At 38.2% G+C, this 26,117-nt stretch overlaps 2 protein-coding genes across 6 annotated transcripts in view; one reads left to right on the top strand and one right to left on the bottom strand.

Moving 5' to 3' along the window:
* KCNJ13 (potassium inwardly rectifying channel subfamily J member 13) overlaps positions 1–6,005 on the bottom strand; it is a 12,705-nt gene extending 6,700 nt beyond the window's left edge. The window contains exon 1 of the mRNA XM_007125029.3: positions 2,045–6,005. The gene's annotated coding sequence lies outside the window, so the exon portion shown is untranslated. The remainder of the gene's footprint in view (positions 1–2,044) is intronic.
* GIGYF2 (GRB10 interacting GYF protein 2) overlaps positions 1–26,117 on the top strand; it is a 128,762-nt gene that overhangs the window by 57,272 nt on the left and 45,373 nt on the right. For all 5 annotated transcript variants that reach the window (XR_003677897.1, XR_003677898.2, XM_007125031.4 and 2 more), the window contains 6 exons: positions 12,995–13,174; positions 16,624–16,841; positions 16,934–17,096; positions 17,189–17,377; positions 20,823–21,019; positions 22,000–22,159. Coding sequence is in view for 3 of the 5 variants with exons in the window: in XM_007125031.4 (XP_007125093.2) it covers positions 12,995–13,174; positions 16,624–16,841; positions 16,934–17,096; positions 17,189–17,377; positions 20,823–21,019; positions 22,000–22,159 (1,107 nt within the window). In the remaining 2 variants the exon portion in view is untranslated. The remainder of the gene's footprint in view (positions 1–12,994; positions 13,175–16,623; positions 16,842–16,933; positions 17,097–17,188; positions 17,378–20,822; positions 21,020–21,999; positions 22,160–26,117) is intronic.

Raw genomic sequence — 26,117 nt, 5'->3', positions numbered from 1 at the left:
GGCTCAGCGGCCGTGGCTCACGGGCCCAGCCGCTCCGTGGCATGTGGGATCCTCCCGGACCGGGGCACGAACCCGTGTCCCCTGCATCGGCAGGCGGACTCTCAACCACTGCGCCACCAGGGAAGCCCCACTGTGTGGTTTTGCATTGTCCATGGCTTTGACCTTTATTGTTTCTTGCTTCCTCCCTATGTGAAAATGCCCATGATGAAGCTGTACACTAGTGCTGTTCCACTTATGGAACCACTGACTGCTTCTTGTATCATAGTAATTTGTGGGCGGAAAGGTCCATGATTCTTCTTGATTTTCAGTTTGCTTCATTAAGTTCTAAAATTCATAACCTGAGGAGACAGCCTTTGTATACATACTATAGCTAACAAAATTAGTTATTTTCATTTGGGCCTTTTCAGGATTGTAACTTCCTACCTCTAGCTTTTGTAGCACTCTTGCTCTAGGCTTTTACAGTTTTTTTTTCTCTTGCAACTAAGTAAATACACAGAAAGAACCTGTGAACAGGGCAGTCAGAAGGCTAATATCAAAACAGTGAAGGATTATCCTTTTTATATGTAAAACCTTCCTAAATCTTGTTTAGATGGTGTTGGAAAGTGGAGTAGTTGAGAGAGGTAAGATTTCAATCCCCACTTAACAGATTACCCTGAATAACTCCATTCTTTGCACTCATGTAGTCAGTGTGGTTTAGCATCACGAAGACAGGATGGGAAATCTAGCTGACTGGGTTCTGGCTCTGTTGGTTACATAGCTATGTCAATTTGGGCGAGCTACCCAATCCCCTTGGCCAGGCTTCCTTATATTAAAAAGAGAAAGAAAGAAAAGAGGGAATTAAATAACATGATCCTTTAAAATCCTACATGTTTGTAAACTTACTACCATTTCCCTCCACTGATACAGGTTTCCTGTGTGATTTTTTTTCTATATAATTTTATATATGCTTGTATGGCATTTAAAACATTAAATTATTGTTGCCCAATGTATGTAGATTTTCTTTCCATCAAATTTAAAAGTGTCTGATGGACAGACATTATGTTTATACTATTATATTTCCAGGTTATTTTCATATCTCTAACAGGTACACAAGTGCTTTTTGAATGTGTTTTTCCTAGTCTGTATTTATATGATTCTTGTAAATTGATCCCAGTAGAAAGTAGAATTGGGATGGTTTGCTTGTATCTCTCTGTGTGGGCTATAAAATATTTGCCGATTTATAAACCGTTTGATGGAAAAAATAGTACTTTATAAAAATGATAGTTTGGATGCTTCATTGGTCATCAAAATAATGGATTCATTTTACTCATTAGGTTGTAGCACTCAAAATTATGTCTTTTATTGTCATGTTGTAATGTAGTAATATAGTTCATATTAAACAGTTAAGATATAAGTTATAATAACTACAGATGTTAAATGATTGCAGTATTACTGTGTATTTGTTCACTTCTGGTGTAAACAGTTTAAGACTGTGGAGAGAGTCATAATCATCTCTCCTGCCCTCCAAAATTAGGGTGTGAGTTCTAATTCTATTATATAAGCTCAGAGATTCTTTTATATTTTAATTTCTTATTTGTAGAAGCACCTAATTTCAGCAATAATTTCATGCTTAAAAAGAAATTAGGACACTCATCATTTTTCCTATGGCTTAAAAAAGTAAAAACAAAATGATTTTTTGGGGGGAGGGGGTCATTTGTTTTTGTTTGCTCATTTTGGGTTTCTTTAATCCCTTCCAAAAGAAAAAGATACATTTTTTTAAAAGCCACTGAACTTTTTCCAGGGTCTTTCTCTTCCCATTTCTATATTATAATGGAGAATTGGTATACATTTAGTAAAACAATTAAGAAAATTTCCAATAATGCTTTCAAGAGGACTATTATTCTATTTCCAAAATTTAAGGAAAAAGAATAAAGAACCTTAATGTATGACCCTGTAGGTAATGTCTTTGTTTTAAAACTCTATTGGCAATATCTAGCTCCATCCCTTTTTTTCTCTGTTCCCCTTAAGGAAAGAAATAAGATTGAATATTTTCTCATGTACTCACCAGTTCTTTTGCTGGGCCAGCCTTATACACGGGTAGGTCTGGAGGAAGCTTTCAGAGCCTGTCTTTTTGGTGAGGTAATTTTAATCTACAAGTCCAGCTTGTAGGTTCTCTTCTTGGACTGGGTTTACGGTTCACATTGCTCTGTTTATAATGTCGTGGGGGCTGGTTTCAGCTGAAGCTGATGTGATTGGTCACTTAGTCTGCGGGGGGCCAGTTAGCTCTGATCCTGTGGAAAAGAATGCTGGTTTGTTAGGAGGTCTTTCTTTACCCATCACAGACCTTAACAACTCTGGAGAAAGCCTCCAGAACTGACTTGGAGAAGGGTTGCATTTTTTCTCTCTAATCAGGACCGGTCTTTTAGTAAGTTTGCATAATCTTACTTAAGAGTTTATTTAAAAGTTCAAAGGGATAAAATTCCCTGCAAGATTTCCTTTCAGCCGTCTTTCCTTATATAGCATGTTTAAGTGTGAGATATTTCCTTTACTGATCTTTTTTTCCTCCATTTCTTTTGGGAATATTTCCTTGGATAAGGACTTTTAGGTAGAAATTCATGAATTGATTTTACTAGTTTTCTTTTCATATCCCACCTCATCAGAATGACTACCACTAATTCTAGAACTAGTAGTAGAGGTAATTTAGTTACCTGAAATCTGTTTTGGGGGGGCAAGGAGGCAGACTTCTTTATTTTATTTTTTTAAGGCTATGTACAGAAACCTTGAATAAGAATACATTTAATTGTTTGGTTCCTTACACTTAGCTTTAAAAAACACACCTGCGTGAAAGAACTGAAGGATTTTCTCAAGTCATGCTGTAGTGATGATTAGGGGATGTTTCCCTGAGGAGAAGTATGATGACATGCAATAAATACAGCGTTCAGGGCGCAGAGACCCTAACTTAACATCCACATAACGTGTCGCTGGAAAACGTCTGTGATCCAGCTTGTAGCAACCTCAGAATGAGCCGTGGGATAGCTTTGTGTAATGCCTTACTGAGCAGGACTTTTCTCCACCTCCGTTAGCTGCTGATTTTAAAACTTTGATCAAATGTCACATGTAAGGGGATCTGAGATACAAAGGCTGCGATTGTTCATAGTAAAATCATGGAAGGCCTGCTGGGAAAATTATTAATCTAGACCAATATAATGCTGCTTAGAAAGTGAAATCCGCCTTTGTAGATTCCTTCTCCTCCCCCCACAATTAAGAAATATATTAATTCCTTCCTTGTTTTATGAATGCCAAACATTTCAATACAAGTTCAGACACAGCACTGCAAACTTTGACCTTCAGAACTAGAGAAGGTAAAAGCATAAAGGAGAGACTTGTGATGTGATGCACCTTCCCTGCATGTTCTGGTAGGAATTATACTTTATATCAATTGCTAGTTTACTGATTGGGGGTGGAAGAGGGAAGACAGAGTAAATACAGTGTAACACTGCTTTTCAGAAAGCAGTACTGAAAGTGTACCTGCCATGTGTCTTGAATGGACATTATAGTAAGCAAGATAGTAAAGGATTTTACCAACATGAGAAGCCTCTTTCCATAATATATTCAGACAGAAATGATTTACAAGATGATTGTCAAGAAAGAAATGTCTCAAGTGAAGAAGTATTCTGGTTTCTGGATTTCACACTTTGAAAGTCTGCTGTGGTCTGTAAATGGTGATTCCTAATTGCTAACTGAATGGATATCATAGACCAGTTCTGGAGTGTCTCCTTAGGAGCATAGCACTCCCATTATAATAGCCGGAGCACATAAATTCATTTCTGTTTGAAGTTGCCCGGTTAGCTGAGATGAAACTAATATTGGCACAGATGATAAACCAACTTCACCCTAAAATACATGGGCCCTCCGTCTAAACAGAATTAATGATTACAGTTGGAGATGGCTCTAAAACATTCTTCTATAAATGAACATACACGCTGCTAGATATCTGTTCATTGATTTATTTATTTTTTATTCCAAATTATAATGATTAAGCAAGATGCCAAGAATCAGGTACATTATTCTTTATTAAATTCAATTCTGTATCCCTAAATTGTTTGCTTTTCTTTCTGGCTAAAGCACTCCAGTATATAATCCATAATTGTACCACATTGTACCTGAAAACAACAAAACCTTTAGTTGGCGTGCAGTGTCTTGCCTATGTATATACATAATCTCACAATTTTTAACCTTTAGCCCTGATCTCCAGTGCTCTTTCTTACACAGTGTACTTAGCTTTCTTTAGAAGATGCCTAGTCTCTTTCCAGTTCTGCATTGAAGCCCACTACTGATCATCTTCCCCCGAGATTTCAGGCAGTGTCTGGGTATATACCAGCAGACGACTGAGCATAAAGGTTATAGGAATATGGGGCATATTTAGACCACATGAGGTGCTTTTTCAGAGTCTGATATACAGCAGCCCCTCCAGTCTTTCTCAGCCAGGAGCTGCTGTGTTTTCAGGACCATATTAACCAGTGGAGCAGATTTGTTACCTCCTCAGGGGTTAGGATGGGAGAAAAGTTGCAAATCCCTGGATATAGAATTTAAACTACTCCATCCTAGTTACCCTGAGTTTTGTTTACAATTGGGGGGAAAAGTAAATATCAATACCTGGATGGGATTCCCTTTGACTGTTTTCTCCGGTATTAGAAAATATTTTTAGTGTTAACCAGAGAATATATAGCTGAATAGAGAAATACAAAGTTACTTGCTAGAAAAATTTGCACATAAACAAGCTTCAAAGTCTGTCCCATAATTCCACTTTTGCTTTTGGAGTTTGGGCGCTTCTAAGTTCCAAGTTTCACAGCTGTAGATTTTGTTGGCTGAGTGCCTTTTTGCTCCATCTGAAGTTTTCCATAAACACCATTTCTGGCTGTAAGTCAAACATGCACACAGGTGCCCTTTTACTGCTCTTTCTCCTTAGGAAGTCCACTCAATTACACCAGACTAAAACCAATACTTCATTTTAATTTAATTTTATTTTTAGAAGAGTCCTATTTAGACAATACATTCAGGCAGAAACAACCAAGTATTTATTGCCATTGGGGAAAGTATATATGTAGTGCAATTGTATTTTAGCACCTTTTATACATCTTGAGGAATTGTTGATGTAAGAATATAAAATGTTGGGCTTCCCTGGTGGCGCAGTGGTTGAGAATCCGCCTGCCGATGCAGGGGACACGGGTTCGTGCCCCGGTCCAGGAAGATCCCACATGCCGCGGAGCCGCTGGGTCCGTGAGCCATGGCCGCTGAGCCTGCGCGTCTGGAGCCTGTGCTTCGCAACGGGAGAGGCCACAACAGTGAGAGGCCCGCGTACCGCAAAAAAAAAAAAAAAAGAATATAAAATGTGTTATACAGGTAGTATAGTTTGCTCATAAGACTGTCATGTTTGCCATATTGAATAGAAAAAAATATATTTTAAATTTATATTTCTTTACCTTTTAGAGGTCAGAGATACCTTTAAGACCCTGGCAAAAAACCTTAGACCCTTTTCCCTGAAAAAAGATAAAAGCATGCCAGCGTGATATGTGCTTCCAGTTTAAGGATTCATAGCCCCAAGCTCATTTGTTGACTATAGGTTAGAAATATTTAGTTCAGGCATTAATTTGTAAATTATTTAGTTGTGTTTACATTTAAATCATCTTGTTTACATATTAATCTGTTAAGATTTTTTAAGAAGTCAACTAAAATATTTGGCTACTCAACTTTGTCATATTGCTGATATTATAGAAAGAGGAAGACTTTGATTTTAAGTGCTGAGAAAGGCCACGTGGGTGTGGTGTCCCTCGTTCATTTTAGCCCTGGTCACTTTGGAGTCATGTAGTTTTTAGACATTAAAGGAGCTTTAGATATTATCTTCTGAGTTGCCCATGAACAACTTTATCATTTATTTTAAGTTGTATTCAATAATACACAAATATATATATATTTTTTAACCCTGTAATGAGTTAACTCATTATAAAGTTTTATTGGCACCCTCACTCCCCACTCAAATTTATATACATACAAATCTGCTCTAATCATTTAGTTACAAAGGATTTATTTTAATGTTTTAGAGCAATTCTTGCTTACAGTATAATTTATATTGTACGTTATATTAGTAGTAATTGGAAATGTATATTCTATTAGATTGTACTTGAAGTCATTTTTTACCCCTCAAAATAATTTTGAGTAAAATTTTTATATTGTTATGTATTAAGTTGATCTTAACATTTTTTTTCAGGGGTACACATTTTGTTATCGTTTATCTCCTGGAAGGTTAACAAATTTAGTTCCATTTAGACATCTTGGCAGTCTCTGTCCCCAAGCTTTTCTATGCATGATATATGTCTATTGCCTTTTTAGAGCTTTTTAGACTTAGATCCCAGAACTTCCTTTTTCTACTTTATTTTTGTAGAATTTCTGGCTGCTTCTGATGGGTTTAATTTGTGAGTAAACCCTGGAGAAGGAGTTTGAACATCTGTGTTCTATTTTTGATTTGGTCACACTCAGCTGTGTGACCGTGGGAGATCCCCTACAGGTATCCCTTTCCTCACAGGAACAATAAAGATGGTAAGGTTGGAGCTCCCTGCTCCAGTCCAGTCCGGTGGCTGGTCCCAGCACAGAGTGAAGCCCAGGACCCTGTGAAGAAGTCCTTGGCTCTCACAGTCACTACCCAGGATTAGTTTATATCTAAGATTTTTTCTGCCCTAAAATTCTTTCATGTTATTATCTGTAAGAAGTTATGTGAATGTAACTTTATCATTCTGACCCCTGACTTCAAAGTTCTTAAAGAAGCTCCTAATTTCTTCAATAAATCTTTATCACGTATCTAACTGTGCCTTGCCTCTTGGTCTGATGGCTCTCCCAGCCTTCCCTGGCTTCTTCCCTCCTTCCTTTCATGCAGGCATTTCCCCTAATAAAATCTTTGGATGTTTAAAAATTTTTAAAAAAAGATGGTAAGGTTGACTCAACCCTTGTGGTTATTACGAGGATCGGATGAGATATATCAATGCATTTTGTCAACTGTAATGTATCAAGTCATTTGTTTACATGTGTGTCCCCGGACTGTGGACCTGGAGGGTAGGTGCTATGTCTAAGTCTCTTCTTTATTTTCAGTCATGTGTCTTTAACTGTATTTGTTCATGGAGAAAGCACTCATCTTAATGTGCGCTAGAGGTATGAGTAAACAAACAAGCAAAAAATGATAAAGTAGTACTGTTTCTCTGGGAAAATACTTGGTAGTACTTACTGAAGTTGAATATACCTTATGGCCCAGCAGTTTCACTCCTAGGTAAATATCAACAGAATTGGAAACATATGCTCACCAAATTTCACATCCAAGAATGTTTATAGCAGCGCAGTTTATAATAGCAAAAAACTAGAAACAACCTAAATCAGTAGTAGAGTAATACATTGTGGTCTCTTCATACAATGAGATCCCCATACCACAGTGCAAAAGAACAAGCTTCTGTTCTCTGTAACAACGTGGATGAAGTTCCCGTAATGTTCAATGAAAGAAGCCACACATACTACAGAATGGGAGAAAATATTTGCAAACAAAGCGACTGACGAGGGCTTAATTTCCAAAATACACAAACAGCTCATACAACTCAATAACAAAAAAACAACTCAATTTAAAAATGGGCAGAAGACCTAAATAGACATTTCTCCAAAGAAGAAATACCAGTGGTCAATAGTACATGAAAAGATGCTTGATGTCTCTTAATTATTAGAGAAATGCAAATCAAAACTGCAATGAGGTACCACCTCACACCAGTCAGAATGGCCATCAGTAAAAACTGCAAATAACAGGGATTTCCCTGGTGGTCCAGTGGTTAGGATTCCCAGCGTTCACTGCCGAGGGCCTGGGTTCAGTCCCTGGTTGGAGAAGTAAGATCCCGCTAACCATGAGTTGTGGCCAGAAAAAAAAAAAAAAAAAAAACTGCTACAAATAACAAATGCTGGAGAGGATGTAAGGGAAAAGGGAACCCTCCTACACTGTTGGTGGGAATGTAAATTGGTACAGCCGCTATGGAAAACAATAGAGAGGTTCCTCAGAAGACTAAAAATAGAATTATCATATGATCTAGCAATTCCACTGCTGGGCATATACCCAGACAAAACTCTAGTTCAAAAAGATACATGCACCCCTGTGTTCATAGCAGCACTGTTCACAATAGCCAAGACATGGAAGCAACAGATGAATGGATAAAAAAGATGTGGTACATATATACAATGGAATACTACTCAGCCGTAAAAAGGAATGAAATAATGCCATTTGCAGCAACATGGATGCAACTAGAGATTATCGTACTAAGTAAGTCAGAAAGAGAAAGACAAATACCATATGATATCACTTATATGTGGAATCTAAAATATGACACAAATGAACCTTTCTATGAAACAGAATCATGGACATAGAGAACAGACTTGTGGTTACCAAGGGAGAGGGGATTGGGGGAGGGGTGGAGTGGGAGGTTGGGATTAGCAGATGTAGGCTTTTATATATAGAATGGGTAAACAATAGGTCCTACTGTACAGCACAGAGAACTATATTCAATACTTTGATAAACCATAATGGAAAAGAATATTTAAAAAAGAGCATGTATATGTGTATAACTGAATCACTTTGATGTACAGCAGAAATTAACACAGCATTGTTAATTAAACAACTGTACTTCAATTTAAAAAAAGCCAGACTTAAACTAATATTCCATTTATATAAAAAAGTTCAGAAATAGGCAAAACTAATCTTTGGAGATAGAAGGCAGGATAGCGTTTACCTTGGTAAGGGCCGATTGGGAGGACATGAAGATTTTTGAGAGGTTCTGATAAATTTTTTTTTTTTAATCATAGTAGTTAGGTGGATATATATTGCTTTGTGAAAACTCTGAATTGTACATTTATGATTTGTGTGCTTCTTGATATGAATGTTATACTTCAATAATAAGTTTTCATTCATTCATTCATTTTTGGCTGCATTGGTCTTCGTTGCTGCACGCGAGCTTTCTCTTGTGGCGAGCGGGTGCTACTCTGTTGCCGTGCGCGGACTTCTCATTGCGGTGGCTTCTCTTGTTGCAGAGCACGGGCTCCAGGCGTGGGCTTCAGTAGTTGTGGCTCATGAGCTCTAGAGCGCAGGCTCAGTAGTTGTGGTGCACGGGCTTAGTTGCTCTGTGGCATGTGGGGTCTTCCTGGACCAGGGATTGAACCCGTGTCCCCTGCATTGACAGGCAGATTCTTACCACTGCACCACCAGGGAAGTCCAATAGTAAGTTTTCTTAAAGATAGGGGGAGGAGATGAGTATGGTACATTTAAAAGTTCTTGAATCCTTTTCATGCGTCTCTTATGAAAATGACAGTGATGCCTGAACGCAAAACTTTCTTTACCTTGCACTTACATGTGGGATATGTTTGGCACGTCAGAATTATATTATTCTGGTTTTCCTTGGTTTGCTGGAGAAGTTGTCACCCAGATCTTTCTGTTTCAGTTATTTGTTATGCAACATTTGATATATCAAAAAATGTATTGCAGTTTTTAGGAATTATTTTGTAGAAACAAGCACTTGGTAACAAGATCTGAACTCCTTTGTTATGTAATTTTTGAACTGGAATTGGCTAGTGTTTGTGTAAATTCAGATGGCTGCCTCAGTAATACACACACACACACACACACACACACACACACACGGAATGGGATCTTCTTTAGTCAGGGTGTACCCGTGAGAATTGGAGACAATTTAAAATCAGGTCTATGACTCCACAATCTTTATTCTTTCTTTAGTACTGTGCTCCTCTATATCTTCAAAATTTCTGTGACAAATCCTTTTTGGAACAAAGAATGGCATAAATAGTCATTTAAACTTTATGAGGTGCAGATTTTCCAACAGGTTGAGAATTATGAGTTTGCAGTAAGCAGAAAAGCCAGATTTTTTTCTTCCTTTAGTTTCCATATTTTTACCCTATCCTGTCCTTTATATTTTTCTTATTCCTAGGTACCAATATGAAAAGTATACGTAGGACTTGACAGTTAGGAAGGTTATAGAAGCTGCTAGTTTAGAAAAAAATGCAGACAAATTATTCACATAAAGGGAAATAAAGTCAGCAAACAATATGAAAAATCTTTGATGTGAAAAATTCATATTCGAGCCACATTAGTATACCATTTTACAACCATTAAAGTAGAAAAGCTTCAAAAGGATAGCAGCACTTAGTTTTGATAATCTAAAATGGTCTGGTGGTCTTACCTACCCTTTTTTTGAGGAGGAGAGAACGGTATGTCAATGTATGAAGTCTGTCATTTGACCTAGTAATTTTACTCTTTGAAGTTTTTTTCAGAAGAAGTAGTTCAGAAAAACAAAACACATATGCACACAGATATTTCTTCCTTGTTATCTAGTTCTCAAAAAGTTAGTTATGATGTAAATGTCCGGTGGGGAATAATCTACTAGATAGTGCAACAGCTGCAAGGTATACCTGTTGTGTATCCATTTATATTATCAGTAAGATGTATAATCACAGAGAAGTATTTGCTATTTAGATTACAAAATAGTGGGTACACTGACTGAAACTACATTTTAAAGATGTTATGTAAAAGCTAACCACAGATACGTTTAGTTCTATTTCTATGGTTGAGGAATTACTGGTATTTCTATTTTTAATATCTTTAATTTTTTGCAACTTATCATCTGTTAGAAAAAACTGTAATGACCAGTTTTTGATGTGTTAAGCATTTTGCCATTAGTGGGTTTCCTTTGCTTATTTTGGTACATTCATTACTTCTCAAAGACGTAGTGTAAAAGTAGATGAAAGTGTGTGTTTTGACCAGCTCATCCATCAGGCGATTGTATTCTCAAAATGCCTGGCACATATTGCTTGTGACTGAATGATTTACATGTGTTAAAAGTCATTTCCCAGCACTTATCAATTTATACGCATTAGGGATTTCTTTGTTTTAAATTTTTCTTCTGTGAATATAGCTATATTTTTCATCAAGTCATGTAATGGATGTGGGCTTTGTAAAATGTCTCATCCCTTCTTATTCTGAGCAAGAGAACCTGGAATGTCTTCTGACCCTTCTAACCCAAGGGCAGACATGGAATGTATCTATACTTGAATTCATAAAACTTGGCATTTAGTGTATGCAATAAATATTGCAGTATGCAATAAATATTTGTTAAATGAGTCAGAAGGTTAAGATTTGAATCCTGTGTCATTTAAATAGTGGTGTGTGATTTTGGACAATTCTCCTGGGTTATCTTTTTGAGCCTCAATATTCTCAGCTGTAAAATGGGGAAAATAATTTCTAATACTGAGTATTGTTATGAAGATTAAATCAGTTAAGTGAGTGTTTTTATTAACTGTGGCCATGTAACAAGTTACCCCAAAACTTAGCGGCCGAAAGCAGCAAACATTTATTTTCTCAGTTTCTGTGGGCCAGCTAGGTGGTTCTGGCCTGGGTCTCTCATGAGGCTGCAGTCATCTCAGGGCTCATCTGGGGTTGGATCCGTTTCCAAGCTCACGCACGAGGCTGTCGCAAGCCTCAGTTCTTTGCCATGCGGGCTTCTCCACAGGGCTGCCTCACAACAGGGCTGCTGGATTCCCTCAGAGAGAGCGTCCAAGATGGAAGTTTTTAACTTAGTATCAGAAGTGACATCTCATCACTTCTGCTGGATTCTGTTAGGAGCAAGTCAGTAATAAGTCCAGCCCACACTTAAGGTGAGGTAATTACACAGAGACCATAAGTCAGGGATTGTTGAGGGCTATCTTAAAGGCTGCCTGTCATAATAAGGGTATTTTGCCCAGCAAATAATTGTACCCCCCCATTCCAAGATTATTCTGTAATAGAATAATATCTTGTAACAACCTAATAACTGTTTGGGTGAACAGGATATGGAATCTTAATACATGTGAAATTGACTATAAGAGGATGGATGACCAGAAATTAGAATTTCCTCATTTTCAAATGTACAATTTTTTTTCACTTTTAATATGGTTTAATGAAAAGAATTGAGGTTTTTACTGTGAGAATTTGTATATTGTTATAAACTGAAGACATCAATGTATGTTTCGGATATTCAGCTACATACTTTAATGTGAGATCTTGGGTAATTTGTTGTGAATTGTAAGTGGTAGCACATGTGGTATGGTGACTGAAGAATTTGCACAGTTCAGAATTCTCTTGTCCTTTGAAACCAACTTAGTTTACTTGGCATAACAGGCTCTCTTTCACTGTTAATGTAGCTCTTGAGTTGCATCAGGTTAGACATAGCTTAGCTTTGAATTCTGTCCCAGAGCAATTTGTTGTACGCCTGTAGTGTACTAGATGCTAGAGTAAGGGAAAAGTAGAGTGCCTCCACTCTCTGGTTTTGAGCTTACAATCTGTTTTGGAATAAAAGAGAGGTTGAAGTTTACAGATATCCTATTTGGACAGAATCACCAGTAGAAGTTGATTAAATAAATTAAGTTGATTTAGTAAATCATATAGTTAAAAATATTGTATGACTTAAAAACGGAAAAAAAGAAGTATATGTTGGTAAGGAAGGACTGCCAAGTGAAAACAGCAAGGGTACAAAACAACATATGTAACAGCCTGAGGGTAGTGTTATGTGAGTGTGAATGAGAGATCTGTATATATATGCATAAGTATAGCCATGGTCAGTGTTTGGAAGGCTTTATAAGAAACTGTTGATGGTGGTTACTTCTGGGGAGCAAGACTCTGGGGGGCTCTTGTGTAGCGGGAAGGTTGATTGACTTTTCATTGCTGGCCTTTTAAAAAATGTGCGTATTATTTTGTTTAAAAAAATAATTTCCCAGTCTTAGAACATTCAGCTTTGAGAAATGTGTCTAATAATATACACATATATCCACAGTTACTTATACTGCCTGAACGTTGAAATGGACACATTTGCAGAAAAGCTTGATTTGAGCATTCAAGTCTGTTCAAAATCCTTGCTTGGCTGAGGCTTATGTTGACTCATTTTCTTTACAGGGAGACCAAATTTTGAGGAAGGTGGGCCAACATCAGTGGGAAGAAAGCATGAATTTATACGATCAGAAAGTGAAAATTGGCGTATTTTTAGAGAGGAACAGAATGGAGAAGATGAAGATGGAGGTTGGCGACTAGCTGGATCAAGGAGGGATGGAGAGAGGTGGCGGCCTCACAGTCCTGGTAAGAATTCTGCTGAGTAAAAGCACACAGGGCCCGAAATAGTGAGGATTTGGTGGGAATTGTTAGGGATAAAGTGGAAAACATAAACCGGCAAAGAAAAACAAGAGGGGTCATGTTTATGTTGTCACACTCAGTCTTGCTCCCACAAAAATTTTTAACGTAAAATATTCCCCACATCTGTTTAGTTGATTAAAGTCACTTTTATTTTTCTGGGGCAGTGTGGTTTAATGGGAAGCACCTGCCCTTAACTGCAAAAATGAGGGAGGGTTTCATTCAATTTTCCTAAATTTTTGAATCTTTTTTCAGCATGCGTTTTTCTTAGGTGATAATTATATGCTTACTTAGGAATATGGGCTCTCCCCGAAAATGAGGTTTTTTTTCCTGCATAAGAGAGGATTTATTCTTTTTTTCTCTTTTTGTCCTAAAAATGTGATTTCTGCTCATTTGAAGAATAAACTTTAAACCCAGGTCAAAAACATAATCACAAGTTTATTCTTTTGTCCCTCTAACTTTAAAAAGAGGAGAGAGAATAGTCGTGATTAGTGGTTTTATAAGTTCTTCTGTTTGACTCTTAAGAATGCTTCAAACTGTTCTTCCCCGACATTAGATATGCTGGTAATTGAAGACACTGGTGCTTTGTGTCAAAGATCGTTCCCTGCCCAAGTGTTGATTCTGTGCCTCATGATCATCAGATGCCACTGTAGTTTGAATCTTGGGGTCATGCAGAACTGAAGCATACAAAGAGTGTTTACATGTCTTTTGAATATGACATGTATAACATTGTTTTATCTATTGGCTGTATGCCAAGGAAGCTTACTTTAATAGAGGAAGTTATAATAATAATGTAAACTGTTTTTATTTATTTTTTAAAATCAAGTTATTAACAAACCATTAGTCTCGGTCTGAGTTAACATTATAACAGGCATTCAGGGTGCTTCATGGCGTTGTGGGTAGGTGGAAACTTAGTGAAGTTAATCTTTGGCTAGAGTTATAATGCTTTGACCCCAGCTCCTCATTGGCTGCCTCTTGGGCGAGTTTCCTGTCATTAGTGGGCCTTGTTTGCCTCACAGTTATTTAGGCATTTCTCATCAGTCTGTGTCATGGGCAACCAACTGTCGTAGTTCTCTCCAAGGCATCACGGCATTTTGTGCTGAGCTTGCCTGTAAGCAGAAGGGTTTGTAGACTATGTTCCTAGCAAGCATTCACTGAAAGAATGGACAGGATCTGGGCTGAGCAAGAAGAAAAATTCCAGCTGATCAAAAACAAACAAGGTGAATGTTTTGGAAGATGAACAGTGTTTCTGAGCCCAAACGTCTGTTGTTGATTCTGTTAAAGCGAGTTAAAAGTAAAACTTTAGTGTTATATTCTACCACTTACCCTCCTCACCCAAGAGCTTAGATTTTGGATATATATAGTCCTTTTTTTTTCCCCCATCTTTTCTAAATCTTTCTCTTCAGTATTTGACTTTTCATGTCAGTTTTGTCATCAACTTGACAATCTTCCAAATTTTTTATCCATATATTTTAAAAAGACAGTTTGGGGGACATAAAGATGCATGGGGGCTGAAAAAACACTGTAAATAGGCATTAAAAAAATACCATCTACTTTTTCAACCCAGCATATTAAAAATAAGTCTGATTAGTTGTTATCAGTTGCTCTTAACATTTTAGTTAATCCTTTATTAGGCTTTGATTAAAATTTTAAGTATCATGATTTTGACTTACGAAAATAGTATCAAACTTTAGTTCTGATATAAGGTCTGTAAAGCAGTGGTCAGTCTTAATAAGCTAGAGATGTGCCTTATCTGCTACATTTAGTTTCGTGAATAAAATTTTATTAACTATTTAAGACAACAAAAAAATTATGGTATATAGTTTTATTAAACTGTGGCTCACAGTTGGATATGTATGGAGTTGGGAGCATTAAGGACAGCTAAGCACCCACTCTGGGAGGTGAACTTAGGAAACTTAGTTAAGAGGGAAGAATGAGCCACATGCCTAGAAGGATAGATTCCTATCGCGGTGCATACTTAGAAATGAGAGTAGCAGACAGAATACTCTGGAATTCAGCTTTTGATCATGAGCACTTCTTTGGGATAATGACTCTAGGTTAACATTTAGGCAATCCGGGTATAAAATTCCTTCATTTTCATAGAAGATAGTAAATTGTATTTTGTTGTTGTAAGTAAAGTGTGGGAAGTGGGAGAATAATGTTTTCTTACCTTTTTGTAAGTGGCTTAGAAGATGCTACCTGTATTTGGTGTTTTAACATTTTGCCCTTTGGTTTTCAGTTTGATTTTTAGATTGCTGGTTTTAGCAAATTGGGCCTCAGTAGTGTAGTAACATTTAACTTTGACCTCATTTCTTTTGCTCCCTCTCTGTCTCCCACAGAGAATACAGTCAAAGATATAGGTTAAAACATGTGCCTCTTCTTAGACTCTCTTAGGCTCAGGTTTGTCAGATTTTAACAAGAACTACCACCCCCCGCCCCCCCCCCCCTTTTTTTTTTTTTTAGAGAAAATACCTTAACTTGTACCTTTTGGTCTTAGGCATTCGTTTTTTGTTGGAAAGTAGATGTGCTACATAATATGCAAGGGTGGATTTAGGAATGTCCCTGGGAGTATTAAATTTAAACTCCCTAGGGAGAGTTAAGAGATGAGAGAAAAGGGAAAGGAGAGTAAGCATGTTATTGTGGGAAAAGCAGTAGAGGATGCAGAATTGGATTCTAGTTCTACTTTTCATTATGCACGTTACTTCTGCTGTCAGAGGTTTTGCTTCTTAAACTATAAAACTAGGATAGTGGGCCAAATATGACATGTCAGTGCTATAATTCCATGACTTTTTTTGGGGAATCAGAATTACAAATGGGATCCTAGCGCTGGTAAGTGGACATGATGAGTTTGATATTATGAATTGACATAATATCATAGTATCCTGGATATTATTATATTATCAAGGGAGCTGGTCTTATCCATAATATAAAGAATGATAATTTCATCAGAAGAAAGAAAATGCTTTAAGACTTGCCAAAGGGAAGGCATGGACCTCAGTATGGAAAGATATCCAGTGCTGTAAGTCTGGGCTAGGAGTGGGCCACGGGAATGGCCTATCAGCGTTTCAGTCAGGTATCTAGAGCTTATTAAAAGTATGTACTTTGAAGAACTGTCTTTTAAAAGTGATTTGTTTTAAATTTATCTTTAAAAGCTTTAGAGTATGTTGTGTGACTGAGTAGTTAATGAAGGTAACTACTGTTGTCACTTAGTGATGGTGTATCGTATATAATACTGAGCTTTGAGCTTCGTTTCATTTGCCTAATTTTCTCTTTAGTAGATTGATCCATTTGAATTTACCGTCAATTGTAGTTTTCTCCTTTGCTTCCTGTCTATGGTTTTCTTTCTCAAATACTGTCATAAAACTTTGCTAAGGTTTGTGTCCTCCTCTTCATCCCAGATGGCCCTCGTTCTGCAGGCTGGCGGGAACACATGGAACGGCGGCGAAGGTTTGAGTTTGATTTTCGAGATCGGGATGATGAACGGGGTTACCGAAGGGTGCGCTCCGGCAGTGGAAGCATAGATGATGACAGGGATAGCTTGCCTGAATGGTGCTTAGAGGATGCTGAAGAAGAAATGGGCACGTTTGACTCATCTGGAGCATTCCTGTCTCTAAAGGTAAGAAATTTGTTTTAAATATTATGACAGGTACTGACCTTCTTCCAAATCCAAATATGCTGTTAATCTTTGGCTTAATTTTCTTGCTACAGAAAGTACAGAAAGAGCCTATCCCAGAAGAGCAGGAGATGGACTTCCGGCCTGTAGAAGAAGGGGAGGAATGCTCTGATTCTGAAGGTAGCCATAATGAAGAAGCCAAAGAACCCGATAAGACAAATAAGAAGGAAGGAGAAAAGACAGACAGAGTAGGAGTTGGTAAGGCTCATTTTTGTCCTTTACTTAAAAAAAAAAAGAAATCAAACTAAAAGTTTCCTAAGTTGTTAATTTAAGATTATGTCATGTTACAGAAGCTAGTGAGGAAACCCCCCAAACCTCCACCTCATCTGCTAGACCAGGCACTCCTTCAGACCATCAGCCTCAGGAGGCACCACAGTTTGAGAGGAAAGAGGAACCCAAAACTGAGCAAATGGAAAAAGCTGAAGAAGAGAGTCGGACAGAAAATAGTCTATCAACCAAAGTACCCAGCAGGGGGGACGGTATGTATTTATGAGAGGCAACAAGCCAAACTTGGATTTTGCTGTGGCCAGTGATCACCGATAAGAGAGGCTTCTGTTTATGCCTCTTTGAACTGCTTCTAGTGGTAAATTATTGGAATAGATTATTTTACCAGTAAACCTTCTCAAACACTGATTCCCCTGTGTATCTATCTCAGAATTCATCAAAACAGAATTAGAAGCAGCAAAGTAGTATCATTTCCTAGGGTGCTATGATATAGCCACCCTGGTATCAGTCAGGCAGACTGAGTTTGGGATCCTCTGTGGTAGTTTGATTCCCATATCAAATTCCTTTTATGTAATAGCTATATGTGCATCCAGATGACACACCAGAATGCCATTGTTTCAAAAGAGGCCAAGATGAATCTGTGCAAGTCCATCACCTTTGCTGGAGAATAAGCTTAAAGTGTATCTTCTTCTCCAGTGTCATTATATTGATTTTAAGTTGCTCATATACTTTAGTAGGTAATATTAATGTTCATTCCCATGTTTCTTTCTGGACATAAAATGACAGTATAATGCCTGATATTGAAAGGTGAATTGATTTATTCATCATAAAAATTCACACCCTTTAACATGGCCTAAGAGACCTTGCATGACCTGGCATCTGCCTCCATCCATGCAGTTTCAGCACTAACTCTCTCTACTTTGTACTCACCAGCTTCACAGCCTGTTAGGTCCTGAAATGTGCCTTGTTCTCTTGCCTTTGTGCCTTGGCATATGCTGTTCTCTGTGCCTGAAGCTCTCCCACCCCAAGTTCCCAAGTGTCTTCTCTTTCTTCTTAAACAACCAGCACTGTTTCTAACATAGCAATACCATATTATAAAGATCTGTTTATTCTCTTTTTTGCCCAATAAATACTATTTTGATAACTTGAACCAAGGATTTTTTGTTTTTCAGTTTTTTATGTCTATCATAAAGCTGAATGAATGAATTCAGCAAGTATTTGAATCTACTTTATATACAAGGCACCATGGGACTTTGTACATTTTGAGACCTCTTTCCTTTTTCAGTTATGATGTCCGCCCCCCCCCCCCCCCAAATTACTTGTGGTTCATACTCTTAAATGTACATGCCTGGGGCCTTACTCCAGGAGATTTTAGGGTGGGGTCTAGACATGTCTATTTTGGGAAAGCTGCATAGGTGGCGTTAAAGATCGAAATTCTAGATTTATAGTCTCTGGGGGAAATAAAGCATGTGTATATCAATAACCTAGGACAAAAAGTAATGATAGGAATTCATGATTGGCAGACTCCTGGAATGCTTCAGGAAGCAAGTGTCTTTGAGCTTGTCTTGGAATAATAAGTAGAATTTGGAGGTAGGTGTAGCTGGATGAATTAGGAGAGGGCATTCCAGTACTAGGTAGCAGTGAAAGCTACAGTGAGGAAGTAGGACTGATCCAGGTATGGGCAGGAAATCAACTCCTGTTTTTATTTACATGAATTTTGAGGTGTGAAAAGGAGGCTTGTGGGAAACGCGGTTGGAACATATATTTGACAGCTCTCTGTGTAGGGTAGGTTGTGATGACAGATGGGCTGCTCTGTGACCTGTTGGTGTCCTGAGCAGCCACTGTGATGTAGGCAGAGCACTTGTAAAGGGAGGTAGTGGCAGGTGAGATTTCAAAGTAGAAATTGGCAGGACATAGTTACTGTTGTATATCAGGGCAAAGAGGAGGGAAGAGTCAAAGATGAGTGAGGTGCCTGAGAGGATTATGGTATCTTTAACAGAAAAAGTGGAAGTTGAGGAGCACATTTGGGAGGGGAGAGAACAAATTCAGTTATGAACATTGAGTCTGAGGTGTTGATGAGAAATTAGATAGAGATGGCGAGAGAGGAGTTGTGAGTGAGGGGACTGTAGCTCAATGGGAAGAGTTTAGGGCCACAGAGAGAATGAAAATTTAAAAGATTACACTTGTTAGGGGTGAGATGAATTGGACTGAGAATAGAACATGGATAATTCCTATTTTTAGAGGGTAGATAGAGAAGCTAGAGAAAAATCTTGAGAGGCAAGAATAGAGTGCAGGAAAATGAAGGAAGGAGAATGTTCCAGTTTAGAATTGGGAAGATAATGTCAGACTAAGGTTAGGTGATGGGGACTAGGAAGAGCTCTAGTGGATTTGGGGACTTTGGGTCACTGCTTATCTTTGGGAGAGAAGCTTTTCTGGGGGCTTGGGAGTGGAAGTCACATTGTAGCAGTGTGGGTGGTGGTGAAGTAGAGACAGGTTGTATAGACTGTCCTATTAAGAAGTTTGGCAAAGAAAGGATAGAGTGAGAGGAACACGAATTTGCAGAAGCTATCTGTAATTGAACAAACAAGGTTTCAAAGGGGAAACTGCAACTGTATCTAATTACTTCCATCCCCCTTTCCTTCTTAAGAACCTGCATACTGAGAGGTTAGAAATAGGAACCAAGACACAACCTCTTTTGCAGTCTTTATTCTTATTGCAAAGAACCTCCTACACTGTACAGGTAGACTCCGAGAGCTTTTTGTTATCCTACAAAATGTGTTGCATTGAATTATGTTAATAATAACTCGAAATAGGTACTTATTCAAAATAACTGCAGATATTTTTAATAAAGGTTTTTATGCTGAGATGTGGCATCTTCGAGGACATTTGCAGTGCTGTTTAAATTGTCTTTACTATTCAGAGACATGATGTAAGGAAGGGATTGGACTGATTCTGTTTGTTTTCAGGAGGTAGACCTATAACTATTGGGTAGATGCTCTAGTGATACAGGTTGGCACTGTAAAAGGCCTTTCTGGATACCTTTTTTTTTTTTTGCGGTATGCGGGCCTCTCACTGTTGTGGCCTCTCCCGTTGCGGAGCACAGGCTCTGGACGTGCAGGCTCAGCGGCCATGGCTCACGGGCCCAGCTGCTCCGCGGCATGTGGGATCTTCCCGGACCGGGGCACGAACCCGTGTCCCCTGCATCGGCAGGCGGACTCTCAACCACTGCGCCACCAGGGAAGCCCTGGATACCTTTTAATCTTATTTGTTGTCATCCTATGCAGGTACTTCTGTCATTCTAGGGAGGAATACTACACTTCTCCATAAGAGGGAGCAGCAGTGTTCATGACACGGTTCACATATCTGTTGAGCCCATTTAGTAAGCTGTCCAACTTGATAGTTATTTTTCATAAGAGTCTCTATATTTTATTTTATTATTATTATTATTTTTTTTGTGGTATGCGGGCCTCCCTCTGCTGCGGCCTCTCCCGTTGCGGAGCACAGGCTCCGGACGCGCAGGCCCAGCGGCCATGGCCCACGGGCCCAGCCGCTCCGCGGCATGTGGGATCTTCCTAGACCGGGGCGCGAACCTGGTTCCCCTGCATCGGCAGGCGGACGCGCAACCACTGCGCCACCAGGGAAGCCCGAGAGTCTCTATATTTTAAAGGATTTTTATCTGTCTACATTTTTTTCCTCTAGAAATGATTCCTGGTGTCCAGCAGCCCCTGTCACAGATTCCTTCAGATACAGCCTCTCCTCTTCTCATCCTTCCACCTCCTGTTCCCAATCCTAGTCCTGCCCTCCGGCCAGTTGAAACGCCGGTCGTAGGTGCTCCTGGTATGGGCAGTGTTTCCACAGAGCCAGATGATGAAGAGGGTCTCAAACATTTGGAGCAGGTACAAATTACGTAATCTTTTTTTTTTCCCCTCTCGAACTGCCATAAACATTGAAAAGCATTAAATGAATATTCAAAAATGGAACTTTTGTGCACTAGGTTTTGTGTACTGAAATAGTTGTTTTTATGTCTAGTATTTATTTTTATGAATAATTGTCTTTCAAATCATTTCATGCTTTTAAGTTTCTGCTGTGTAGAGTCATTATATCAGGTTATTTTTTGCTCTTCTGAGGTTGCCCTTAGCTGTTTGCTTTTCTTTTTCCTTTTTGGAAATTAATGGAATGCCAAAAATGGCGAATACAAGGCAGCTGTGGATAGGCACTGTGTCTTCTATTTTTTGCCTAAAGTGTAACAGGGAAAATAGTTAAACTCTCAGGATATTACCATCGTATTCATGTCTCTAGAGTTCCCTAAGATTTTATATACTATTGTTTATATGTAAAGTAAATGATAATTTGCTTTCTACAAAAGAAATTCTCTTTTCTTCAGGGTGGAGTGGTTGGTGGCAGGAAATGTGGAAGAAAGGAAGAAAGGGGACAGTGTCTTAGTAAAACTTGTAAAAGATTTTATTTGTAATTGTTTTAATTGAACCTTTTGATCTGTTAATGCTCATGTTTTTAATAGGTTTAGTTTGTATAACTTAGGATTGTTTGTTTAAATGGCACTCTTAAAGTGTGTTGATTAGAAGCTTGGGCTTTGATCCATACCAGCTTGTGTTTCAGTCTCATTTGGGTTTGCTTAATAATTTTGAGACCTTGAGCAAGACTTGACACCCTCTGAGCCTTAGTTTCTCCCTCTATAAAATGGGGGTAGTACCTATTTCATGGCATGTTGGACGAATTAAATTGTTGCCTGCTGCGTTATTTGTACAATGCCTCTCACAGATCAAGTAGTCCAAAAAAAGGCAGACAATTTTTATATGTACAAGTATTAATTTAGGATCATTTGTTTCCACAGTTCATTTTTTAATTTTTCCCTTAGCAAGCTGAGAAGATGGTGGCTTATCTACAAGACAGTGCACTAGATGATGAGAGACTGGCATCAAAACTGCAAGAGCACAGAGCTAAGGGAGTCTCAATTCCATTGATGCATGAAGCAATGCAGAAGTGGTATTACAAAGATCCTCAGGGAGAAATTCAAGGTAGGTTGTTCCATTCTACTTTATGTACAGAAGTATGCCATTACCTCCAGATTCTGTAGGATGGTAATTATTTAACATTAATTTGCATACTAGTAGAACAAAAGTCAGTGCTACCAGCTTTCTTCATATATAGAAGGCTTGTTTATAGGTTCCCTCCATTGTACTTTACAGTTTCAGTGATGGGAGGGAGTCTAGTGAAAACAATTTGACTACAAGGCAGAATGTGATGACTGATATGATAGGGTTGTAAACAGTATGCTTAAGACACCCTCATTTCTGGCATGCCAGGTATTAACTAGGCAGTTGAGTTTCGTACATTCACTGTATTTCAGTCTCCCTACCATAAAAAAAGATGATGGCAGCCATCTTGGAAAACCTTGGTTGAATGTTTCACTGAAGTGGAGTTGATATCATAAATGATGAAGAACTATTTAAAATATCTGAAAAAAGAGTACCATATTATAAACTAATTGTTTAAAATATGTGTATGGTGCATAAGTTAGATTAGAATGGGGAGAGAATGCTGTGAAGGACATTGGTTGATTTTTCATTTCTGCTTTTGAAGTTTTTGCTTATAACCTGAAATTGGTTGTTCACTGTATTAGTGTCAGTTTCATGATAATGTTTTACCAAGTACAGCCTGTGACCTCTCTCTAACATCATTATTCCCTTTCTATCCTCACTCTCCCTACCGTGCTTTATTCTTCTTCATAGCACCTGTCACTACCTGGCACTGTATATATTTGTTCATGATCTCTTTACATGCCTGTAGAATCTGTTGTAATTAAAACATATACAGGTATGTGTTTTAATTTACTCTGAGATAATTATAGCTTCACAAGTAGTTGTAAGAAATAATATAGAGATTCCATGTACCCTTTACCCAGTTTCCCCCAGTGGTAACCTCTGACAAAACTGTAGAACAATATCACATCCAGGATATTTTGTTTTTTTGTTTTTGTTTTTTTTAAATTTTATTTATTTTTGGCTGTGTTGGGTCCCCATTGCTGCACACGGGCCCTCTCCAGTTGTGGCAAGCGGGGGCCACTCCTTGTTGCGGTGCGTGGGCCTCTTATTGCGGTGGCCTCTCTCGTTGTGGTTCACGAGCTCCAGGCACGTGGGCCTCAGCAGTTGTGGCATGCAGGCTCAGTAGTTGTGGCTCACGGGCTCAGTAATTTGGCTCACGGGCTCTAGAGCGCAGGCTCAGCAGTTGTGGCGCATGGGCCCAGCTGCTGTGCGGTATGTGGGATCCTCCCAGACCAGGGCTTGAACCCGTGTCCGCTGCATTGGCAGGCGGATTCCCAACCACTGCGCCACCAGGGAAGCCCCAGGATATTGACATTGATATTGTCAATGTCAGATATTGATACAGTCAAGATTCAGAACAGACTCTGAACAGTCTTTAACAGAGCAAAAGTTTTAAATTTTGATGAAATGCAATTGATCAGTTTTTTTCTTTTATGGATTGTGCTTTGGGTATTAAGAACTCTTTGCCGAGCTTCACATCCCAAAGGTTTTTTCCCCAAAAAATCTATAGCTTTATGTTTTACACTTAAGTTGGTGTTCCATTTTGAGTTAATTTTTATATAAGGTATGGGACTTAGGTCAAGGTTTATTTTTTTTGCCTGTGGATGTCCAGTTGTTCTGGGACCTTTTGTTGAAAAGTCTGGCTTTCCTCTCCTGAATTGTTTTTATACTTTTGTCAAAGTTTAGTTGAGCATATTTGTGTTGGTCGATTTCTGGGTTCTTTATTCTTTTTTTTTTTTTTTTTTTTTTTTTGTGGCCACACTGCATGGCTTATGGGATCTTAGTTCTCCGACCAGGGATTGCACCCATGCCCACTGCAGTGGAAGCGCAGAGCCCTAACCACTGGACTGCCAGGAAATTCCCTGGGTTCTTTATTTGATTGTTGTGTCTGTTCCTCCACCCGATACTATGTAGTCTTGGTTACCATAGCTATAGAGTAAGTCCTGAAATTGGGTAGACTGATTCCTCTTATCAAAAGAGCATTTAGTTTTTCTAGTTTGCTTTTCCATATAAGTTTTTGAATAATCCTGTCTATATTTACCAAAAATCTTGCTGAGATTTTAATAGGGATTATGTTAAACCTCTATATCATTTTTTTAAAATTTTATTTTATTTTTGGCTGCATTGGGTCTTTGTTGGTGCATGCAGGCTTTTCTCTAGGTGTGGTGAGAGTGGGCTACTCTTTGTTGCAGTGCGCAGGCTTCTCATTGCGGTGGCTTCTTGTGTTGCGGAGCACTGGCTCTAGGTGCGCAGGTTCAGTAGTTGTGGCACACAGGCTTAGTTGCTCTGCGGCATGTGGGATCTTCCCGGACTAGGTCTCGAACCCATGTTGCCTGCATTGGCAGGTGGATTCTTAACCACTGTGCCACCAGGGAAGCCCCCTCTATATCATTTTGAAGAGAATTGACATCTTTACCATGTTGAGTCTTCCCATCCATGAACATAGTATGTCTCTCAGTTTATTTAGATCTTTGATTTCTTTCATTAGCACTGTGTGGTTTTCAACATAGATTCTGTACATGTTTTGTTGAATGTATACCTAAGTATATGATTTTTTTGAGCAATTGTATATTTTATATTTCAGTATCTGTTCACTGCTACTATATAGAATTGAGTTTTAGATGTTTGTCTATTCTGTGACATTGCTGAGCTCACTTATTAGTTCTAGGAGTTGTTTCATTAGAGTCCATAGGCTTTTCTGTGTAGACATTATTATTGTCATCTGCAAACAGGGACAGTTTTCTTTTTTCATTTCCAATATGTATGCCTCTTATTTCCTTTCGTTGCCTTACTGTATGTTCCAACATTGTGTTGAATAAGAGGGGTGAGAGCTGACATACTTGCTTTGTTTATCCTACTTTCCTATCTTAGGGGGACCTTTAATAATAATTAAGTGGTAATGTTAGCTGTTGAGTTTTTGTAGGTACTGTTTATCAAGTTAAGGAAGTAACCTTTATTTTGAGAGCTTTTACCATGATCGGATATTGGATTTTGTCAAATGCCTTTTCAGCATCTGTTGATATGATCATGTGAATTTTCTTTAACCAGTTAAATATGGTAGATTACATTGACTGGTTTTTGAATTTTGAACCAGATTTGCATCCTTGGAATAAACTCCATTTGGTCATGCTGTGTAATGCTGAATCTTACTCAGTAATATATTGTTAAGGATTCTTGTGTCTCTGTTCCTAAAGGATATTTTGTAGTTTTTTTGGTTTTTTTTTTTTTTGGTATTCTCATTGTCTGGTTTTGGTATAAGGGTAATATTAGCTTCATAAAATGAACTGTCAATTATTTCCTCCCCTTCTGTTTTATGGAAAAGATTGTTTAGAATTGGTGTTGAGTGTGTGTGTGGTGGGGGGAGGTGGTTTTTTTAAATAGTTTGTACCTCTTAACTACCCCTATATTGCCCCTCTCCCCTTCCCTCTTCCCACTGGTAACCACTAATTTGTTCTCTATGTCTGTGAGTCTGTTTCTTTATGGTTATATTTACTAGTTTGTTGTATTTTTTAGATTCCACATGTAAGCGATATCATACAGTACTTGTCTTTCCTTGATTTATTTCACCAGTCTGTCCACGTTGTTGCAAATGGCAAAATTTCATTCTTTTTTATGGCTGAGTAGCATTCCATTATATATATATATATATATATATATATATATATATAAATATATATACCACATTGTCTTTATCCATTTATTCTAAGTGTTGATGGACACTTAGGTTGCTTCCATATCTTGGCAATTGTACATAATGCTGCTGTAAACATAGGGGAGCGTGTTTCGAATTAGTGTTTTTGTGTTTGTTTTGTTTTTTTGATGTATATACCCAGGAATGGAATTGCTAGGTTACATGATAGTTCTATTTTTAGTTGGTTTTTTTGTTTGTTTGTTTTTGTTTTTGTTTTTTTGCGGTACGCGGGCCTCTCAC

This window comes from Physeter macrocephalus, chromosome 2, assembly GCF_002837175.3.
Source record: "Physeter macrocephalus isolate SW-GA chromosome 2, ASM283717v5, whole genome shotgun sequence".
Classification (NCBI taxonomy): domain Eukaryota; kingdom Metazoa; phylum Chordata; class Mammalia; order Artiodactyla; family Physeteridae; genus Physeter; species Physeter macrocephalus.
The sequence above is the reverse complement of the archived record's forward strand: the minus strand, read 5'-3'. Positions and strand labels throughout refer to the sequence as shown.